The sequence below is a fragment of the Bubalus bubalis genome, chromosome 7, assembly GCF_019923935.1.
Source record: "Bubalus bubalis isolate 160015118507 breed Murrah chromosome 7, NDDB_SH_1, whole genome shotgun sequence".
Classification (NCBI taxonomy): Eukaryota; Metazoa; Chordata; class Mammalia; order Artiodactyla; family Bovidae; genus Bubalus; species Bubalus bubalis.
The window spans coordinates 94,462,964-94,485,371 of record NC_059163.1 but is presented as its reverse complement, the minus strand read 5'-3'; the positions used below and the strand labels follow the sequence as shown (position 1 = coordinate 94,485,371).

General features: G+C 39.4%; 1 protein-coding gene and 1 long non-coding RNA gene across 7 annotated transcripts in view; both read left to right on the top strand.

Annotated features, from left to right (window-relative positions):
• The window catches only part of NPNT (nephronectin), an 80,757-nt gene that overhangs the window by 2,491 nt on the left and 55,858 nt on the right, over positions 1–22,408 (top strand). For 4 of the 6 annotated variants that reach the window (XM_006077183.4, XM_006077187.4, XM_006077182.4 and 1 more), the window contains exon 3: positions 17,770–17,820. The exons of the other annotated variants lie outside the window; for them this stretch is intronic. In XM_006077183.4, the coding sequence (XP_006077245.2) occupies positions 17,770–17,820 (51 nt within the window). The remainder of the gene's footprint in view (positions 1–17,769; positions 17,821–22,408) is intronic. 6 annotated transcript variants of the gene reach the window in all.
• Positions 12,891–17,763, top strand: LOC123465999. Its single transcript, XR_006641287.1, has 3 exons — positions 12,891–17,306; positions 17,385–17,473; positions 17,647–17,763. It is a non-coding gene; the product is annotated as an uncharacterized LOC123465999 (long non-coding RNA).

The window sequence follows — 22,408 nt, the reverse complement described above, 5'->3', positions numbered from 1 at the left end:
CGGAGGGCTCCTTACAGAGCAAGGCTTCCTGGTGTGGTTCTGACGTGGGAGTTGCCCCTGACCTCTTACTCTGCCCCTTTCCAACTGGAATCCCCCCTCCTAAAGTAAGGTGCCAGTTTTGTTATTCACAGAGGTACCTAGGACGCTCATTTTAGCATTTGTCCTCGGGACCTCCAGCTCTTGTTTTCCCATCAGGCTTACTCTTTGCTGTGGGCTGTGAGATGGGGGTAAGATAATGAGTTTAGACTGTATTTACACTAAATAAACTCTGAACCTTGCAGCACTTATAAATTCCTTGCCATAGCTGTTGTATAAAGTGGCCTATTTGTAAATCTTTTTTTTTTTTTTTGAAGTGAGATTATATTGACTGGATTCTAAATGGACCACCCAGTATAATCAAATAGCACTTAAAAAAAATCATTTTGAAGTTCTATGAGTAGTCAACATCATGTAATAAGTGCCAAATCAGAACACTGATTTTTTTTTACCTTTTCCATAATCACAGATGGATATTTAATGGTAGAAATCAGAGCCACACCCCAGAAGTTTGAGAAATTCATTCCCACTTTTTTATCTACATCTTAAAATTTTATCTTTCCCAATTGCCCTAACAAAAAATTCACAAAACATTCAAGTAAATTTCTGCGATATCTTTGGATCCCTAGATTGGTATGTCTGGTTAGATGGTGGAACTGAGTTCATTTCGATGTATTCCATTGTTTTTAACAGTAATAAAAAAGGGGCTTAGAGAAATATGGAAGGGTGGTTAAAAAGGCTGGAGTTGCAAAGGGAGGAGCCTGCCTTAGAGAAGTGTTGGCGAGGTGAGGAATCAGGTAAATTTCAGTTTGGAAAGCTAGGCATTTCTTAGTTATTTCAGTCTTTGGGGATGTCTGCCCCTAACTTCGTGAAAGAGGGAGAGTAACAGCCCTGGGTTGATGTTTCTGGTTAGGGAGCAAAAGGTAGAGGGGACTCATGGTTGGTTGCCCGCTCCTTGCAAGCCTCTGGGTCAGACTTGTTGCACAGCTGGGTCACTGCCGCGTTTATTTAAGGCAGATGGTGGTAACTCCAGTTTTTGGTAAACAAAAGAACAAGGTAAAGCTTCTGTGCCCCTACTGGCTGGTCTGTTTCACGTTGTTTTTAAGGGAAGATGGTCAGAGAGAAGAATGGTACCTGATGGACTATAGTCTATGGCGCCACTTTGCCACTGGGACAGAGGTGTTTGCACAGCTGGAGGCCACAGGTGTGGAATGTGAAGATCAGTCAGGTGTTGATAAGCGAAAGGTGAAGAGAGGACTCTTCTCTTGACCCAATCAATATACACACCTCTCCTGAATAAAAGATAAGTAGCTTCTTGGCAGGAAGGAAGGTAGTTTCCACCTCCTTCATTGCCTTTGTTTTCTGAACACCCCCAAAGGACTCTGGGGTGTGCACAGGCCCCCAGCCCCACCCAGGACAAGGCTGCCTGGCGGAGCGCACCTTCCGTGAAGGCAGCGTGCCAGGGCAGTCGGCAGAGGCAAGTGGGAGGATATTTGCGCTCTGCCAGCTGTGCTTAAAGAATTTTGAGGAGAAAACTCTCTTAGAGGTTCATCAACTGTGGAATTCCCCCAGAAAGAGCTGTTTTATGTCTCTTTATCTTGGAATTAAATTTGCTCTGATATACACTGTCTTGGCAGTTCTGAATTTGAATGAGTTTAAAGACCTTTGTAGAGTCCAGTGGTATGACAAAATTTAAACATCCAAGTGATTGCCTGGCATTTCATTTTCTGTGCAGTAGTTTTCCCAGCAGATACGGGACACTCTAATTTTCTGTACCTTCATTTTGTTTCTGAAAGACCGCACAAGCAGTCAAATATAGTATTTGATAGTATTTATTTTTTCTTTCTTGCATTGGATCCGAGGAAGCTGCAACATGGCATGAGTTAGTTATTGAAATGGTGATAAATGCGTTAAGGTGATCCTTCACAAATCCCAGTTTATCTTAGATTTGATGAAAATTTGAGAGGCAGCATAATGGAGGAAATGTGGACTCTGGAGCTAGACTCCCTGGGTTTAACTAGTTCCACCACCTATTAGCTGTGTGACCTTTAACAGATCATTCAGTCCCTCTCTGCTTTGTTTTGCTCATCTCTAAAACGGATCTAAAATAGTACAATACCTCCTAGGACCGTAACAAAGTTGAAGTAAATTATCATTTGTAAAGCATGGAAAACTACTCCAGGTATACCCTATTATGTGCGTCTGGTGAAATTAAATATAAAGGAGTACTGGTGTTGACAGTGTTGTGGGATGGGTCCTTATGTGCCATTAGATTCTTTGTTCTTTATACTGCCTATATTTTTAAAAAATGGTTCTGAGATTCTTTGTTGCCGTAAAATAAAATGCCTTTAAAAAGGGCCAGATGGATCTTTACCGATGGATGCTTCCTTGCCTGTGTTTTATTTTTGCAGAATCTCAGATGGTCCCAGCATCTTTTACCAGTTCAGAGATCCCTCTGTCTTTGTTTTGCTATAAACAGGTAGAGAAATGTGCATGTTGAGGGTGAGTCTGCTCAAAGTGGGAGTGAACAGCACCAAAAAGAGGCTTGTCGGGGACAGAAGGAAAACTCCTGATTGGTTTTAAAGAAAGCTTTTGTGAAATTTAAACCCTTGTCACTATATTTATTCGAGGAAAATAGACTTGCTATTCTTTAACAGTTACATCTGGTAATGGATTACCTATAAAAATTCCAAACAGCTTCTGGGAAATTTAATGTGAAAAATGTTTTTGCCTTTCTGACCCTTATATAATCTCAGTCCCTTTCCCATGAGGAGCGTTCTCCCTTCCTCAACAAGGTGCCCTGGGTCTTGATTTTCTGAATGATTCACTTTGAAATTTTCTTTCAAATCAGCTCAGCAAAGCAAAAGGGAGCAATTCCCTCCTGCGTGCAGTACCTCCCAGTTTATCCCTTAGGAAAGGTGTAAGTTGGGGGAGATCTCACAGGCTAAGGCACTGACCCTGTGGTGTCTATTCCATTTGGTTGAGCACATGTGAGATGTTTTGATTCAATATTTATGTGAGTCGAGTATATGTATTTACCCAAAAGATGCTGTATTTCATTTTCACTTGCTGCCCACCTTTTCATGGACGATTCACCTGGCATGGGGCTTGCATGGCTCAGCCTGCAAGTCCAGCCACAGTTCCGCCAGACCTCCCATGCTTTCCTCTGGGACTAAGAAAGGAGGGACCAGAGATGCTCCCCAGCAGGCACAGGAACCATCCTGCATCCTGCCCATGGCACCCAACACTTCCACCTGGCCGGGGAAAGCACACCCTGTTCCAGAAATAGGCAGGTTACGTTTTCACTGTGCTTTCAGAGGTCATACCTGTATCTTCCTTCTATCCTTTGACTCTTTGTTTCGTATTCTTGACTCAAACAGATCTCTACATGTTGAGGATTCAAAATTGGAGTTTCTAATTAACTGTCTTGGACTTTACCTTTATTGACTATTGATATAACTCTGGACTGGAAAAGGGAGGTTTCCTAATATGTTTGCAGCACACCGGATGGGTCTATGTTTACAGAACGCAGCACGTTAATCACTCAGAGGATCACAAACTACTTGTTACTTGCTCTGTAGTTATTCTGCTTAACTTCCTTAACTTCCCCATCATGTTAATGAGACATTTCAATTACTTTAACAATTTCTCTACTCCTAACAAGTGGAGATCTCAGTAATAAAGGTTTCTCTGTGTTTCTCTGATTTTAAAAAGCCATGCATGCCGTGGAAACAGTTCTTAACTAAAAGCACAAGACAATTTGAGACAACTGAGTGGAGTTCTGACTTTTGTACCTGTTTGGCTATTTAACATTTCTCAGCAGCACTTTTCCCAGTTTACCAGTGGATTTCTAAGGTGCCCTGCAGCTCTAAATCCCACCTGAGAACTTCCTTTATTTTTTAAAGTATACAGGATCTAGACATTGCATTTCTGTATGGTTGTTTTTCTGTTTCCTGGGAGGTTTGGCTCTCTATGTGGCTGTAACAATAGTGTTTCTGTCGAAAGCACTTTGTAAAGGTGTGAAGAAAAATTCAAAATGCAACTAGTTCTAGGTTTCAACAAAGCTATTAAGTTTCTGAGTTCTTTGGCTGTCCTTGAGCAATTATTCTTAAGACCAGGAAAAACTGTGGGAATTTTGTTATGTTTCTTTGGAGATTTTGGTGAGAAATAAAACCCACACCTAAAGTTTGATTTTACTTTACTAGTTCTAAACCTCATTTCCTCCTACCGTCCCCCGCCCCGAAGTTAGTAAAGGCTGCTGTTGCTGCTGCTAAGTCGCTTCAGTCATGTCCGACTCTGTGTGACCCCATAGATGGCTGCCCACCAGGCTCCCCCATCCCTGGGATTCTCCAGGTAAGAACACCGGAGTGGGTTGCCATTTCCTTCTCCAATGCATGAAAGTGAAAAGTGAAAGTGTAGTCACTCAGTCGGGTCCGACTGTTAGTGACCCCATAGACTTCAGCCTACCAGGCTCCTCTGTCCATGGGATTTTCCAGGCAAGAGTACTGGAGTGGGGTGCCATTGCCTTCTCCTAGTACAGGCTACAACTGTACAATTGCCATGTAAAGTGAAAATTCTGGATTCTTAAAAGTGCTTGATAAACTTACAGGTTAGTTCAAGGACTAACTCAAGGACTGAGAAACAGTAATTCATTCTGAAACTGTTTTGGAGTTGTACCTCCAATAATTTCATTTGGATGATATGCATTATGGCTAATGATTGTGCATCACTAGAAAGAATGATGAGCAAATTATTGAATGTATTATTGCTGTATGTCAAATGAAATGGTTATTAGTTGAAGCAGAAAATTTTGATACAGTAAATGAAACACTTAAAATTCATATTTTATTCCTCATTCACGTCTGGTTTCAGAAATCCAGCCTCATAAAAGGAACATGATTTGTTCATTTTCGCTCCCTATGTTAGTCATTGATTTCATGTCCCTAGTCACAAAATACATAGATTATACCCTTCTGGGATTATTTGGATTTTGAATCCTTTTTAAAATAAGAGTAAACGAGAAACACCGGAAGTGATTTTGAAGGCCACCTCTAGTGTTCCCACACTGTTCTAGTGAGTGCCTTTCCCTTAGTGGTGAACAGCTGTGGCAGCCTGCATTGGACATGAATCCATTTTATGGATGAAGCAGTTTTCTATACCCATACAACTGTATACATCCCCCCAGGAGTGGCTGGGAATCTCAAGGCGGGCTGTGCTGCTCAGAGCCGTGTTGAAGACTGCCAGCAGGTCCTGGACCAGCTTAATGGAGTTGAGCATGCTTCACTGTCTTAATGTTTATCAGCTTCCTCCTCTAATCTTGGGGTGAGAATGCAAAATGTCATGGTTTATTTTTGGAGGTAGGAATAAATGCTAGACTGTGGACCATCTTATAACTACTTTCAGCCCTCAATCTGAATTTCCACATCCTTAGGAAGTAGTCTTCAAGATAAACCAAACCATCCACTTTCCATGAAAAAGTTATTTAAGAATGGCATGTACTTTAGGTAACTTCAAGTGGTCCTGGAATGTAGATTCCACACCAAAATCAGCGCTGAAGGAGTTTGACTTTTTCACATAGGTGGTTTTGGAGGATGAGTCTTCTTGCAAGTCAAGGTTCAGAGAAATTACCTTGTTCATTCATTCTTTCCCTTGATTAGAACTGATCTTTATATCTTACTATTGAGAGCTACTAATTTCCTTAGAGGGCTTCCCAGGTAGTGCTAGGGGTAAAGAACCTGCCTGCCAATGCGGGAGATATAAGAGACGGGGATTTCATCCCAGGGTCGAGAAGATCCCCTAGAGGAGGGTATGGCAACCCACTCCAGTATTCATGCCTGGAGAATCCCCTGGACACAGCCTGCAGGCTGCAGTCCGCAGGGTTGCACAAAGACGGACCTGACTGAAGCAACTTAGCATGCTCCTAAGATCCCCATTTCAGTTAATCTGGGCGGGTCTTAACCTTTATAGACCAGAAATGTTAGCACTTCTCAGCCTGGGATATCAGGTCAAGTGAAAGGAAGCACTTTAGTGGCTGGAAGTTCAGCTGCTTCATCTGCCCTCAAATACCTGCCACATGGAGATGCTGCCTGGAAGCATATGCACATCTGGTCCCAAGGAGCCGCTTCTAGCCCAGAAACGACACTGTTTCCGCCTTCAAAATTTTTTGATAAGCTTTGAAAAATGTAGGTGTACTCCTCACCCTCCCCTCCTGTGGCAATTGTAATGGCAGTTTTCAGATGTAGAGTTCATGTTATCTGCATTTTCAGTCAATTGAACCAACCGCATGCGTTTAAAATGACAATCCAGTGATGCTGAGTGATTCTGCAGTTTCCTTCAGTGAATAATGGAAGATATCCACAGGGGAGATGAAAGGGAAGAGGAGGAGCATTCTTAGCCTTAATTCTCATTACTTCCCACTCCCGTAACTATAGTGGATATTTTTGTGTCTCTCCCAGCAATTTTGTGCAGGTTTAAAATTTTTTCCCACTAATTTTTTAAAAATATATATTTTATTTTATAAGAGTGTGTTCAGGTCCTTAAATACCCCTTGTTAGACAATATTACCAGGTTTTTGTATACTTTTCAGAAATATTTTACATATTTGTGGGAAAATTCCTGTGTATCTCCACCCCTACCTCTTTAATGCAAATGAAAGCATACTATATACCCCATTTTACCTTCTTAAAAATGCATCTTGAAGGTCTTTCTTTATCATCAGTACATGAAGCAATTGATCATTTTTTAATGAATGTGTAGTATTCCACCATTGGAGAAGGCAATGGCACCCCACTCCAGTACTCTTGCCTGGAAAATCCCATGGACGGAGGAGCCTGTTGGGCTGCAGTCCATGGGGTCGATAAGAGTCAGACACAACTGAGCGACTTCACTTCCACTTTTCACCTTCATGCATTGGAGAAGGAAATGGCAACCCACTCTAGTGTTCTTGCCTGGAGAATCCCAGGGACGGGGGAGCCTGGAGGGCTGCCATCTATGGGGTTGCACAGAGTCGGACACGACTGAAGTGACATAGCATTGATATTCCACCATATGACTATGTTATAATAGATTAATCAAAAGTCTTCCTGTTCATAAAGTAATGGCATGAAGTAAACCTAGTCTGTACCTTCTTTTTTCATATAATACTACATTTTGGAGGCTAGTCCTTATCAATTCATGTAAGCCTGGCTCATTCTTCTAAATATGGATTACCATGTTATTGTTCAGTCGCTGAGTCATGTCCAACTCTTTGCAATCCTATGAACAGCAGCGCTTCAGGCTTCCCTGTCCTTCACTATTTTCTGGAATTTGCTCAGACTCATGTCCATTGAGTCAGTGATGCTATCTAACCATCTCATCCTCTGCCATCCCCTTTTCCTCCTGCCCTTAATCTTTCCTAGCATCCGATCTTTTCCAGTGAATCAGCTCTTTGCATTAGATGGCCAAAGTATTTGGAGCTTCATCTTCAGCATCAGTCCTTGCAATAAATATTCAGGATTTATTTCCTTTAGGATTGACTGGTTTGATCTCCTTGCTATCCAAGGGACTCTCCAGAGTTTTCTCCAACACCACAGTTCAGAAGCATCAGTTCTTCAGTGATTAGCCTTCTTCATGGGCCAACTCTCACATCCATACATGACTACTGGAAAAACAACAGCTTTGACTAGATGGACCTTTGTTGGCAAAGTAATCTCAGCTTTTGGACACACTGTCTAGGTTGGTTATGTTTTTCTTCCAAGAAGCAAGCATCTTTTAATTTCATGGCTGCAGTCACCATCTACAGTGATTCTGGAGCCCAAGAAAATAAAGTCTGTCACTGTTTCCACTTTTTCCCCATCTATTTGCCATGAAGTGATGGAATCAGATGCCATGATCTTCGTTTTTGGAATGTTCAGTTTTAAGCCAACTTTTTCACTCTCTTCTTTCACCCTCATCAAGAGACTCTCTAGTTCCTCTTTGCTTTCTGCCATTAGAGTGATACATTTTCATATCTGAGGTTGTTGATATTTCTCCCAGGAATCTTGATTCCAACTTGTGATTCATTCAACCCAGTATTTTAAATGATGTACTCTGCATATAAGTTATATAAGCAGAATGACAATATACAGCCTTGATGTAATCCTTTCCCAGTTTGGGGCCAGTCTGTTGTTCCATGTCTGGTTCTAACTGTTGCTTTTAGTCCTACATATACGTTTCTCAAGAGACAGGTAAGGTGGTCTGGTATTCCATCTCTTTAAGAATTCCTAAGGTTTGTTGTAATCAACATCAAAGGCTTTAGCATAGTCAATGAAGCAGAAGTAGGTTTTTTAAATTCTCTTGCTCTTTCTATGATCCAGTGAATGTTGGCAATTTGACCTGTGGTTCCTCTGCCTCTTCTAAATTCAGCTTATACATCTGGAAGTTCTCAGTTCACGTACTGTTGAAGCCTAGCTGGAAAGATTTTGAGCATGACCTTGCTAGCATGTGAAATGAGCACAATTGTACATTTTTTGGCATTGCTTTTCTTTGGGACTGGAAAGAAAACTGACCCTTTCTAGACCCTTTCTAGACTCTAGTGGTGAGTTTTCCAAATTTGATGTATTGAGTGCAGCATTTTAATGGCATCACCTTTTAGGATTTGAAGTAGCTCAGCTGGAATTCCATCACCTCCACTAGCTTTGTTCATAGTGATGCTTCCTAAGGCCCACTTGACTTCACACACCAGGATGTCTGGCTCTAAGTGAGAGTGATCACACCATCATGGTTATCTGGGTCATGAAGATATTTTTTCTACAGTTCTTCTGTGTATTCTTGCCACCTCTTCTTAATATCTTCTGCTTCTGTTAGGTACTCGCCATTTCTGTCCTTTATTGTGCCCATCTTTGCATGAAATGTTCCCTTGGCATCTCTAATTTTCTTGAAGAGATCTCTAGTCTCTCCCATTCTATTGTTTTCCTCTATTTCTTTGTATTGTTCACTTAAGAAGGCTTTCTTATCTCTCTTTGCTATTCCCTGAAATTCTGCATTCATTTGGGGATATCTTTTCCTTTCTCCTTTACCTTTTGCTTCTCTTCTTTTCTCAGCTATTTCTAAGGCCTCTACAAACAGCCACGTTGCCTTCTTGCATTGCTTTTTCTTGGGGATAGTTTTGGTCACCACCTCCTTTACAATATTGCAAACCTTGGTCCATAGTTATTCAGGCACTCTATCAGATCTAATCCCTTGAATCAATTTGTCATTTATGCTGTATAATCATAAGGGATTTGATTTAGGCCATACCTGAATGGTCTAATGGTTTTCCCTGCTTTCTTGAATTTAAGCCTGAATTTTGCAATAAGAAACTGATGATCTGAGCCACAGTCAGCTCCAGATCTTGTTTTTTGCTGACTGTATAGAGCTTCTCTATCTTTGGCTGCAAAGAATATAATCAGTCTGATTTTGGTATTAATCATCTAGTGGTGTACATGTGTAGAGTCTTCTCTTGTGTTGTTGGAGGAGGGTTTTCCTATGACCAGTGCGTTCTCTTGACAAAACTCTGTTAGCCTTTGCCCTTCTTCATTTTGTACTCCAAGGGCAAACTTGCCTTTTATTCCAGGTATCTCCTGACTTCTCACTTTGGCATTCCAGTCCCCTGTGATGAAAAGGACATCTTCTTTTTTGGTGTTAGTTCTAGAAGGTCTTATAGGTTTTCATAGAACTGATCAACTTCAGCTTCTTTGAAAGAAGAAGGCATAGACTTTTTCTATGAAGAAGTGGGTGGTAGGGGCATAGACTTGGATTACTGCGATGTTGAATGGTTTGCCTTGGAAACAAACCAATATCATTCTGTTGTTTTCCAAGATTGCACCCAAGTACTGCATTTCAGACTCTCTTGTTGACTATGAGGGCTACTCCATTTCTTCTAAGGGATTTTTGCCCACAGCAGTAGGTATAATGGTCATCTAATTTAAATTCCTCCATTCCACTGGAGAAAGGAATGGAAAACCATTTCAGTATTCTTGCCTTGAGAACCCCATGAACAGTATGAAAAGGCATATGACATCAGAAGATGAGCCCCTCAGGTTGGTAGGTGTCCAGTATGCTACTGAGGAAGAGTGGAGAAATAGCTCCAGAAAGAAGGAAGAGTCTGGGCTAAAGCAGAAATGCTGCTCAGCTGTGGACATGCCTGGTGGTGAAAGTAAAGTTTGATGCTGTAAAGAACAATATTGCATAGGAACCTGGAATTTTAGGTCTATGAACCAAGGTAAATTGGATGTGGATGCACCATAATTAATTTTAAATTAATTAATTAAAAAATCCCCTATTTATGTATATTTAGATGGTCTTCAGTGCTTTGTTTTTACAAAATAAGCTGTAGTGAATACCTTTACATATTCATCATCACTATTGTATACATACAGATGTGCGGGAATTAGAGAGTCATTCTGTTTTTATGTAAGTACAGTTACTAAATAGTTCTCATTTTATTTTTATAAAATTTCTTGTATAAAACATGTAACTTAAAGGAGATTAAGTCATGGATAATATTACTGAACATAAACCTTCCATTTAGTCACTTTCTATTTTTGGCTCCTTAGAAGATACCTTAAAAGACAAGTAGAATGGATTTATTTCTATGGTTTTATGTCCTACCTTGTTTGGAAAAGGATGTGGTTTCCAGGAATGAGTGCCTTAAAATAGGAAAATAGAATTAACAAAGTCTAGAGGAAGAAAAAGGATAGAACAAAATTTAAGATGGGAGGAGAGTTAATAAATGCAGACACGTAAGCCATAGGAGTCAAATTCTGTTGTACAATTTGGCTCTTAGTTTTTCCTAGCCAAAGAGAAAAGGGAATTTTCATTGCTCATATAATTCTTCTTGTTTGTTAGGGAAGAAGCAAGCCAGTTATTTGGGGGAAATTATGGCTTTTACCACATACAGTTCTGAAAGACTTTCATGTGGTATTTAGAGAAGAGGGGTGAATGATGGAGTGGAAGGGGCCACAGCAACATTTTTACCATGAACTAGTGGTGGTTTTGTGAAGCTGTTCCAAAAAAGAAGGCCAGCCTAAGATGAGGCCTTTACTCGAGAAGTGCAGTTCGTAGAAAACTATTCAATATGCAGCTTAAGAAACATTATACACACTGAGCTGTCCATTTTTTTTCTTTCTTTCTTTTTAAATGAAACAAAGATGAATATTTTTAATGATAAAAGGTACAATTTATGAAGAAGATAGACATCATAAACCATTAGACGCCGAACAACAAAGGAACAAAAGATATGTACAGCAAAAGTCAGAAGAAATATAGGGGAAAAGAAAAAAATATATGATCAGAGTAAGACACATTAACATTTCTCTGAATATTTTATCAGGTACAGAAAAAAATAAGAATAGGAGCATCTTGAATGATGTCATTAATAATTTAAACATAATAGATTTCTATTTATATTTATATTAATCTTATATCTTACACAAATATATTTAAAATTTTGTTTCTCATATGTTGTTATTAGATGTCCATGGGACATTTAGAAAAACTGGCAAAAAGATACACATTACTGAATTTTAAAAAGTAGAATTCTTTCCTTTTTTTGTGTGTTTGTTTGACTTAGCATGAATAGAATGCTAGATTTCTAATTTAAAAAATAAGTATGCAACAAGCAACAAAGTTTTACTGCATAGTGCAGGGAATATAGTCAATACCTTGTAATAACTTATAATGGAAAATAATTTAAAAAATATATATATATATGGTATAATTTGAGTCACACACTGAGCTTTCTGATGGCTCAGCTTGATTCATTCCAGAATATCTGGCAGCAATGGGTTAACTATATGGGATTTTGGATGGACTAATTGGATGAACCAATTAGATTTTGGTTAGACCAGACAGTTTCAAGTTAGGATCTCTAACAATGTCAAGTTTTCTGTAATATTAATTAAAAGCTAACCATATATCTTTACTTTTTTAGCCCATGTATTTTAAGATCAGTCAGCATTTGATGGAGTTGGTACCTAGAGGCACTGGGAATGGAATACAGATAGATGTCTCCTAGGATCCAGTATCGGAGAAGGCAATGGCACCCCACTCCAGTACTCTTGCCTGGAAAATCCATGGACAGAGGAGCCTGGTGGGCTGCAGTCCATGGGGTCGCTAAGAGTCGGACACGACTGAGCGGCTTCACTTTCACTTTTCACTTTCATGCATTGGAGAAGGAAATGGCAACCCACTCCAGTGTTCTTGCCTGGAGAATCCCAGGGACGGGGAAGCCTGGTGGGCTGCCGTCTATGGGGTCGCACAGAGTCGGACATGACTGAAGGGACAGCAGCAGCAGGATCCAGTATAATCAGAGGCTCTGCAAAGAAATCAGTGGGAGAATTTTTTTGTATCAATTTTAATGAGTTATTATTTTTGTATTCATTGAACATCAGTGTGAAAGTCATTATCATTTTGTATGTACTTTCTCCTTTTTGCGCAAATTATGACTTGGCATAAGTGGTGAGGCACGAATGCATCATTTATCCTACTTACGCTGTAACATGGAATAAGGGCCAGTGAGCCAAGAAACAACAAAATCTTTGACCAGTGTTCATTTCCCCAAAGCTCCTGATTGTTATACATGTGCAGAGGAGCCAAAATGACTCTTAGTTTTTATTTTAGTTCACCTGCATCTCATGGAAGGCTGCTTTAAATAAGCTACTTAGACCTGAATAGACTCAAAACAGGGTCTCAGGTCACCATCCAGACACAAACTTACCTTCACTGGGGCCTGAGGAAAGCCTGCCTGGCCTTCCCAGGTGGGGCTAGTGGTAAAGAACCTGCCTGCCAGTGCAGGAGACATAAGAGATGCGGGTTTGATCCCTGGGTCAAGAAGATCCTGTGGAGGAGGAAATGACAACCCACTCCAGTATTCTTGCCTGGGAAATCCCATGGACAGAGGAGCCTGGCGGGCTACAGTCCATGGGGTCACAAAGAGTCAGACACAACTGAAGTGACTTAGCACACACACACATGAGGAAAGGCTAATTCTCAGGGACTCCTGAAGCTCCAGTGGCGTTGGAACCTGAAACTCTGGGGACACATATGCCCAGGAGAATCACTCTGTATCAGTCTCTCTCTCTCTCAAAAAAGAAGAGGACTCACCATGTATCTTGAGAGGGCACCAATCCAGTAAGTCCCCCACCTCTTTAGGAGAAACACAGAAAGGGGTTTTGAATGCCTTCCCTCAAAGATCAGCACCAACCGAGAATCTAACCTGTCCAAAAATTGCCACCTTGTATCAACCTGTAGGGGAGCCAAGGAGTTTACATTGCCAGGGCCAAGATCTTACACTTCTTTGTGGGGATTAATAAATGATCAGTTCTCAAAGAATTAAGCGAAGATAATTTGGTTTGAAAAAATTTAAAAGTGGTATCAATCACTGCCCATAGCAAAATATTGTTCATTTCAGTTCAGTCGCTCAATCGTGTCCAACTCTTTGCGACCCCATGCATCGCAGCAGGCCAGGCCTCCTGGTCCATCACCAACTTGTTAGCATAGACTTAATGGGATTGACGGTGTATCCCTGGAAATTGACCAGAGCAAACTGGTTGCAAAATATGGATCTAGTTACTTAAAAACTGGTGCATTGCAAGGTACAGAGTTCAGTTAAGTAATGTCAAATATAAAGAAACTTGTGCATTTTAAATTATATTTAGTGCATTTTAATGCACTAAAGCTTCATTTAAAATTTTCCAGTTTTACCACTTAAGTTACTGGTAGTGCCTAATTCAGATAATTATGGTCATAATATAATTACTAATAAAATTCCTAACAAAGCCAGCATAAAGGAATACATTGTAGCCTAGATGTGATAAAGTACTATTATATGTTAAAATAATGTCAGATACCCATGTGTTGTTACATATTCTTTCATAAATATTCTCAAGAATTGTAGTTTTACCTTAGCCTATGAAGCACAAGTCAATTTGTTATTCTTATCTGATTGAAGCAAAAAGAGATATGAATAATTAAGTTGGCTTCTTAGCTTAATTGTAGTTGATTTTGTAGAAGAAACAGTTTTCTTTTTAATTATATTTAGCTAGAAGCCCTCATTTTTTTTGCCATATTTAACCAAAGGCTGGAGACAGTCTTCATAGGTACTAGATGCCAGGGAAATACAAGTTAAGACTAAAGATTTGCTGTAGATGATTCAAATAAGGGTATTCTAGAATCAAATAAAATTTAAAACTGAACATTTAATTTGGTCAATATGTCTTTAACTGTCCTGTAGATTAACGATATAAATTCTCCAAATCTGACATTGTTTTCCTATTATAACATCATTAAATCACAAGGTTAAAGTTGTCCTTTGTAAATATTGCTGACTTATTCTCAACTTTTAGGAACTATGTCATCACAGTTAAAATTTGCACTGATGTACACAAATGAAGAAACTAATATTTTTGGATTTATGCTTAACTTTGCTGAAAACAATGCTGTTTTACAAAACTTTAGCCTTGTTTTCATAGATCAGAGTTTTCAAACTCAGTTTCTATGAAAAATCCTTAAACGGTCAGAGGTGTGTGTTTAGCACAGAAACTAACTCCTTGGATAGACTTTCTGAATATTAGCTTCATGCCACCCAAAATATTTTTCTAAAGCCTTTGTGACCTCCTGTTTTCTTTCACTGTTAAGGTTTTGTAGGTACTTGAAATCTACTGTCCAAATGCTTTCATGCCAACAAATAGCAAGTAATAGAAAAACACAAATTGCAGCTTATACTTAAATGTATTTTTTTTTAATATACATGGGTTAGGGTACATGATTTTATATAATTTACTATGGTGATAGTTTCTACTAGATAAATTGTCCTAAGTTCATCTGATTACATAAATATTTCATGGTGTTTCATATTGATAAGGTTAGTTTCAAGTTCTTTTGTCCCTTAGATTGTTTTTAAATCACTGATGAATTAAAAAGTTCATTACATCTTTGTGTATGGTTCAAAATTACATCTTTGTGTATGGTCCTGTATAGCTTATTTCCTAATTAAGGCAGAATTGTGTTTTTGTTTTGTTTTGTTTTTTAAGCAATTAAAATGAAGAAAATACAAAATTATGAAGAGATAATTTGTAGATTTGTTAAATGTTCTGTTCTCTAATCTTGTGTTGAGGTTTGATGAATTTTGTAACTTAAATACTTATAAAGGAGTGGAAAGATTCCAGATTGTTACTCAAAATTCTATTCATGGGATCTGTTGTCTTGGATGTTGCTTTAATAAACATGCAGAGTTGGAGAACTGTCTATAAATAGTGTTTCCTGGGCTAATATTAACTTTTTTGACAATGAGAGATACATGAAATTTTGGGTTGGGACATAGAGAACATCTTAGAGTTACTGCTTTTTCCAGCTGGAGATTAAGGTTGGAAGATAGAGGTGCAAAGTCTGGGAGGACCAGTCCCTTTCATCTGGGAGCCTGGATTTATTGCCTTGAAGGAAGTGCGTGTATCATGCTTCAGAGGCTGTGTGATGATACACCGTAAGATAGGGATCCCTTTGGATAATACAGAGGCTCAATTCCTTTGGGTTTCTTATCCCTTATTTTACCTAACTCTGCCCAGGGCCCAGAATGGACTCCAAATCTGTGACCTGTGTTTAGCAGGCAAGAAAAGACATCCCCAAATTGTTTAGCTTCTCTGGTTTATGTTAGTTACAATTTTATAAAGTCATCAGAGTGCTTATGATGTTTAAGGATGCCTAATAATCACGGAGACCTGTCTGTAAAGTCAGAGTGTCACTGGGAACCCTCAGGTGTACTGAAGCAGTGGTCTGGGGCAAGTCTCAGGAGAGACTTCTGCAGTTGAGAATTCTCACTGGGTGGCTTGGAGCTGGCAAGATTGCATGTATTAAACACTATGGCTTTTTATAGTGGCTGTTGGAAAACTGATCATCAGGAGAAAATGAACAGGCGTTTCTATATTATGTGCTACGAATGAATCCTATTTTAGTGCTTTTCACCGAGGGGTTTATACCACACAAAAAATACATGTAGGGCATTTATTTTTGGCAGCTTTCACAAAAATTGTGGTGATGGTTGCCTATGAACATTTTCTTACACATCATTAGAGAATAGATTCCAGAAACTTCCTGGAAATAATTACTCCAAGTTTAACATTGCTTTGATTTAAAATGCAGTTTTGTATAGTTTTAAAATGCAAATTTTAGAAGATGGGACCTCGGCTAAAATTTCATTCTGGAAGTCTTATTTAATGGGTTTATTTAATATTAATTAATTATCTTATTTAATAGATACCAATACCATAAAACTTGATAAATCTATGTGTGTCAACACTGATTTAAGGGAAGTAGGAGAAATGTGACTCAACTAAGATATTATGAGACAAAAATAAACTATACAGAACTGTTTGGCTGCTTGGTACTAACATAACTAGTTAGAAAATAATGATGTTTGCTATTCTTTATTAGCTTATTTCACTTTTATTTTAAATCATTTAATATTTTTTATTGATAGATTATTCAAAATTGACATTTAAAGAGTATTAAAGAAACAGTATCCTTTTATATTTTTCCTTCTCATACATAACCATAGTCATGGTTTTCCTTAATATGCGATCCAGAATATAATTTGCAATTTATGCTTTGATTTATTTTCAGCTTTTTGCTTAGATTGTGCCTGATATATTTCATTATTTTAAGAAATGTATCAAGGTCAGGAGTTCTTTTAAAGTTAGGAACAATAACAAAAACAACATGCTAACTTGTAAACCCAATGGACATGAAAATAATACTCTAAAAAGCAAATGTTATGTGTGCCTTTAAAAGTATAAAGCAATCATTCTGGATCGATAAACTGCTAGTTTGAGTCAGATTGGACTTACAGTTTTTTTTTTCTGATACTACCCCAAAGAAGGCTCTATTCACCTTGCTTTAAATTATACAAACAAATAACACAAATGGACAGTTAAAGTGAATATTTTGTGCTTTAAAGAAGACTAATATTTTATGCTATAAAGGCATGATCCAAAAGAGAAGTAATAAAATCATCTCTTCCCTTACCTCTGGGATTTCTAGGCTGGTCGAACCCTGACCATTACTAGTAGTGTTTCAAGTTTCTTCCATTTACTTTCATTGTACTGGGTTATTTGTATCTTCAAGTGAAATGGCTGAGCTTTCCCTCTAACTCCTGTTGCTATTGACAACCAAAGCAGCCATGCAAGAAGAAAATGCTGTGGAAGGAAAAGAAAAAAAAAACTTTAATATTTCCTTCTCAAAGTTGGAGAGAAAAGGGAAACACAGTATGTAAGAAACAGGTAAGTAAAAAATAATATCAATTTAAAAAACTACCAGCCTTGGTTACTAATTGATCAAAAGTTTTAATTTTTTTTCAGATATTTTGTCCAATACTCATGTAAATAAAAGGATACTGTCTCTTGGAACCAAACATTAATATTCTGAAGATTAAAAATTGGATTGCAAGGTACAATGTCACTAGAGGTCTGAAATATTTTAATTTAGAATTTGAACTATGAAAGAATAGCACAACTTCAATTATTGGTGAATATTTTTGTGACAGAATGTTTTTTAATGACAAAATGGTGACTAAAATATTACTATTTTGAACATGTCCTAGATTTTTTTTGTTTGTTTCAGAAAAGCACTGAAAGTTGCAAATATGTAAGTCTCCGGGAATGTAACAAGTTGATAAATACCCAAGTCCAGCCTCCTTACAGAGAAAAGATCTGGAATTTCTTTTTTTGGACATTTGTTTTGCAGCTTTCTACGTCTTAAGGCAGAGAATAGCCAGGATAAGGTGCCAGCTCAAAGGTTAGATGAACATTTTTTTTGAAATAATTTCGGCTAATCTATGTCTTGAAAGGCATACTTCTAAATAATAACTTTATAAAGTTATTAATAAAACTTAACACTAGTTCTGTTCTTGAGTTGCTTTTGGGGGGAAGCTGTATTCCTTAGAGATGTGTTTATTCTGTTCATAATTTTGTTTTCAGTTCTTACATTAAACTTTTCCATTTCAGTTTATAATTGCTTTCTTCTGTTTTACAAATCTAATAAATTGACCTCCATTCTAACCTAAAGGACAGTTTATATTTTTAATACTTAAAGAAGCAAAAAAAAAAAAATCCACCAAATGAAATTACTAACACCATCCTATCATTAACCTGAGGGAGTTGTGTCTCATATTCATTAATTCTCCATGGAAAAATCAGGTAAGAAATATTTTTATTGTGTAGCATATGTAAGATGTTGTACTAGCACCTAGGAGTGCTCATGCTATGATTTTGGTGCATAAGGAGTTTCTTGTTTTAAATATTCTTGAAAGTGAACAATGTCACCTGACAAATCATCCTTATGATACTTAACTGGAAATTTTTGGTGAAATATGTATAATTCTGTTTTATGGATTTGGTACCAAAAAGACAATGTACTTTATATTTTTACATGTCAGAGAAAGTGTCTTTAAGGGGAGATTTTAATAAAACCATTTGGGAACAAACTTGATAGTTCTAGAAATGAATGTTAAGACTTTTTTCTGTTCTGCTAAGTCGCTTTAGTCGTGTCCGACTCTGCAACCCCATGGACGGCAGCCCACCAGGCTCCCCCGTCCCTGGGATTCTCCAGGCAAGAACACTGGAGTGGGTTGCCATTTCCTTCTCCAATGCATGAAAGTGAAAAGTGAAAGTGAAGTCGCTCAGTCGTGTCCGACTCTTAGCGACCCCATGGACTGCAGCCTACCAGGCTCCTCCGTCCATGGGATTTTCCAGGCAAGAGTACTGGAGTGGGGTGCCATCGCCTTCTCCATTTTTCTGTTCAGAGAGACTTAAAAAATCAAAGCATGTGTATCTTTTATTTACTGTCAGCTATAGGATTAACTATCAGAGCTATGGCTGAAGTTAAGGAGTCAGTGCCAAAGAATATAATTTGGGTTTTGTCCCCAACACATGTGGGTTCAGGACTCTTTCCTGTGACTCACCAACTATGACATACTGCTGCTGCTAAGTCGCTTCAGTCGTGTCCGACTCTGTGCGACCCCATGGACTGCAGCCTACCAGGCTTCTCCGTCCATGGGATTCTCCAGGCAAGGACACTGGAGTGGGTTGCCATTTCCTTCTCCAATGCATGAAAGTAAAAAGTGAAAGTGAAGTCGCTCAGTCGTGTCTGACTCTTAGCAACCCCATGGACTGCAGCCTACCAGGCTCCTCCGTCCATGGGATTTTCCAGGCAAGAGTACTGGAGTGGGGTGCCATTGCCTTCTCCCATGACATACTAGATATTTTATTTAAGTTTTCTGAGCCACGGTTTCCTAATCTTTAAACCTACTGGCAGGATTGTTGCTGGCCATAAGGAAAAAGCCTCCTCCTCATGAAGAACAGTTCTTGATAAGTGTTTGAACTTTGAAATGGTATTTTACCAGGGTCCATGATAGCATCCTTGGTATATAGCATGTTTTAAATTACATTTTGTTTACCATGCCCATCATTTGGAAATAATCCATTGGAAGTAGTAGAAAATTTCTCAAATTATTCATGTCTAAAGTAAAAATTGTCATTGGATAACTGCCTGTGCTTCTGAACCATTCCTTTTCCACTTCTTTAATAACATCCATTTGCAGATGTCAGAATGAGGTATGGTTTTGGTTACCTAGCCCAGGAAAAAGGAACTGGAAGAATTGAATTGTAGAATTACATGTAGAGTTACTTAGAGATTTATTTGACACACATTTGAGAGCTTACTAAAGGTAAGGAGCTAAGTTAAGGGCCGGGAGAGAGACCTTTAGTAAAAGTTTAATCCAAGTTTAGTAAAACATGGACTGTTGCTTAGGAGGAGCTGATTTGATAAGTGAAGTGAAGTTGCTCAGTCCTGTCTGACTCTTTGCAACACCATGGACTATAACCTATCAGGCTCCTCTGTCCATGGGATTTTCCAGGCAAGAGTGCTGGAGTGGATTGCCATTTCCTTCTCCAGGGGATCTTCCTGACCCAGGAATCGAACCTGGGTCTCCCGCATTGCAGGCAGACACTTTACCATTTGAGCCACCAGGGAAGCCCATCGATAAGATGGTTGTCTCTTATTCCTTCCTGGATTCTAAAGTAGGCAATAGTTAGGGATTAAAGAGCTGAGGCTGTTTAGAGGAAGAACTACTTCTGCCGGAGTGGATCAAGGAAGATTTCACAGACTCAGTGGGCTTCAGGTGATTCATGCATTCAGTAGCTACATACTGAGGGCTATCCCCTGTCTCATCCTGGGCCAACCACCGCAGACATCAGTAAGATGAAGCTACAGGCGTTGATGTCATTCGCTGTCTGTGTGGAAGGCCCGCAGATGAAGACAATATTGGATGAGAAGTGTGTTTTGATGCAGGTGTGCTTTGAGATAGGCACTGTGAAAGCCCATTGCAGTGGGCAGCATCCCAGCCAAGAGTGATGGACTGGTGGCCCAACTGTATCCTCGGGATTAAGTCAAGTGAGGGATACCGGGCCAGATAAAAATATACACTGAAGCCTCAGAAGCCAGAGTTAGGGGCACATTCCAGGCAATGTAAGAACCTTCATCTGGGCATTGGGGTGTGTGTTTGAAGGGTTTGTGATGACAGATGCTGTGGGAGAGGGAGAAATGAGCTGACTTGCAGAAGGCCTTTGATGGCATCTTAGAGTCGTGTTTATCCCAGGGCTGTAGAGCAGCATTGTGTAGATTTTAAGCAGGGGAATTACCCAATCAGATTTATATTTCAGAAGTTATAAGCTCATTCTAATGTGTCAGTATTCTTGCCTGAAAAATTCCATGGAGAGAAGGAGCCTGATGGGCTACAGTCCATGGAGTTGCAAAGAGTCGGACACGGCTGAGCATACACGCATGCAGTGGGTCAGATCTAGCATACAGGTGAATTTAGTTTTGCTCACAGAGAGCTTGAACATTTTTTAAAATAGGTGCCAGTGTTTCCAAGGGAAAGTGATCAGGCTTTGTTAATAAATCAGTCGCTCCTCTTGCTACAAGGAATTGGTGGGCTGGAGTTGCCTAGTGCTGCTCTGTTGGACGAAGCATGCACTCCCATAGGACTCACTGCTTCAGGACAGACGCCAGGATCTGTAGGCCCTTGGGTTCTGGGGCCACTTGCTGAACATTTTGCTGGTTGGCAATTAAGAGAGAGCCTTTTGAGGCTCAGGGCTAGAGGCTGTTACAGTAAACCTGGCGAGACATCGAGTTTTATCTTAAGCGACACTTGTGGGAGCAGAGAAAAATAGGGATTGACGGATAATAAAAAGAAAGGATGGAGGGATGAGTATTAGAACAGGGGCAGAGAGTTCAAGCTTCCTGGTCAGACCCGGCTGTTACCAGACCTGTGTTTTTGAGAAACTTACCTGACCTTTCTGGGAAATAGCTTCTTTTTTGGTAAAATATAGACAAGAACTCAACCTTATAGGGTTTTTTTTTTTTTATGAAGATCAAATGAAAAAATGTGAAGCACTTGGTTTAGTAATTGTTTTTTCACATTCGGTGAAATGATAGCAGATGGTGTGAGGAAGATGGAATCAAGGACGATGCCCGGGTTTCTGGTGTGTGATTTGGTGGAGAAAGTTCAGGGGATGACCTCAGTGTTGGATGTGACATCGATGAAGTTCTTGTGAGACTCAGAAGTGGAGAGATGTGATACATGGGTGGATTCCAGGCCTAGAGCTCCAGGGCGGGTCCGAGTGGGGCACCGGCTGGGGTTGAATGATCTTCACCTCTGTCCTGCTCGCACCTTCTTTCCCCACCATCACCTTCAGTCAACATTAATAATCCTCACAATTTACTCCATAGAAGAATAACATTAAACGTATCCGAGGAATGTGGGAGAGGGAAAATACTGTATTGCATGGGGGCTGAAATGTTCTCTTGACAGTTTTCGGTTCTTGACAAAGTTTCTTTCCAATTTACCATTTTGGCCTTTAGCCAAAAGAAATGAGTAATTCAACATTTGTTTATATCAAGGGCTGAAAAAGAGAACCACTCTCTTAAAACATTCTTTCTTCCCCTTTTGGTTAACTTTTTCTGTATCCCATCACTATCACTTTTAATTCTAAGCAGATACTCAAAGTGAATTGTTGTTAGGAATGAATAGCTACACTTGTGTGTGTGTGCATGCGTGTGTGTGTGTGTGCGTACGTGTTTAGTCTCTCAGTCGTGTCTGACTCTTTGTGACCCTTTGGACTGTAGCCTGCCAGGCTCTTCAGTCCATTGGACTTTCCAGGCTAGAGTGGGCTGCCATTTCCTACTGCAGGCGATTTTCCTGACCCGGGGATCGAACCCACAATCTCCTGTGGCTTCTGTATTGCAGATAGATTCTTCACCAGCTGATCCATTGGGGAAGCCCACACGCATGTTAGAACTTTATGTTCTTTCTTATTAGAACGTA